This window comes from Penaeus monodon, chromosome 32 (assembly GCF_015228065.2).
Source record: "Penaeus monodon isolate SGIC_2016 chromosome 32, NSTDA_Pmon_1, whole genome shotgun sequence".
In the NCBI taxonomy this organism is placed as follows: domain Eukaryota; kingdom Metazoa; phylum Arthropoda; class Malacostraca; order Decapoda; family Penaeidae; genus Penaeus; species Penaeus monodon.
Window position 1 is genome coordinate 22,793,430 of NC_051417.1, and position 231 is coordinate 22,793,660.

The 231-nt window shown below is 37.2% G+C and overlaps 1 protein-coding gene across 1 annotated transcript in view; it reads left to right on the forward strand.

Annotated features, from left to right (window-relative positions):
• LOC119593610 overlaps positions 1-231 on the forward strand; it is a 16,629-nt gene that overhangs the window by 528 nt on the left and 15,870 nt on the right. Inside the window, exon 2 of the mRNA XM_037942564.1 lies at positions 43-133. Coding sequence (XP_037798492.1) covers positions 43-133 — 91 coding nt within the window. The remainder of the gene's footprint in view (positions 1-42; positions 134-231) is intronic.

A 231-nucleotide genomic window follows, 5' to 3' on the forward strand; every position in this document is an offset into this window, starting at 1 on the left:
TAATCCGTACATTTTTCATTTCTTGTCGCATTCCGTTTTTAGACAACCACCGAGAAGGCAGACATGACTGGACTTCAGATACCTAGTTTGATCATCTGCAACCGTAACTACTTTTCAAAGAAGAAACTGCAAAGTAAGTGCAATGTGGAATTAAGAGGCATGATATGATCTTAAGCTTTATCAAGGCACGTAGATTATTCATGGGTTTGAGGAGATCACATTCAAATAAAA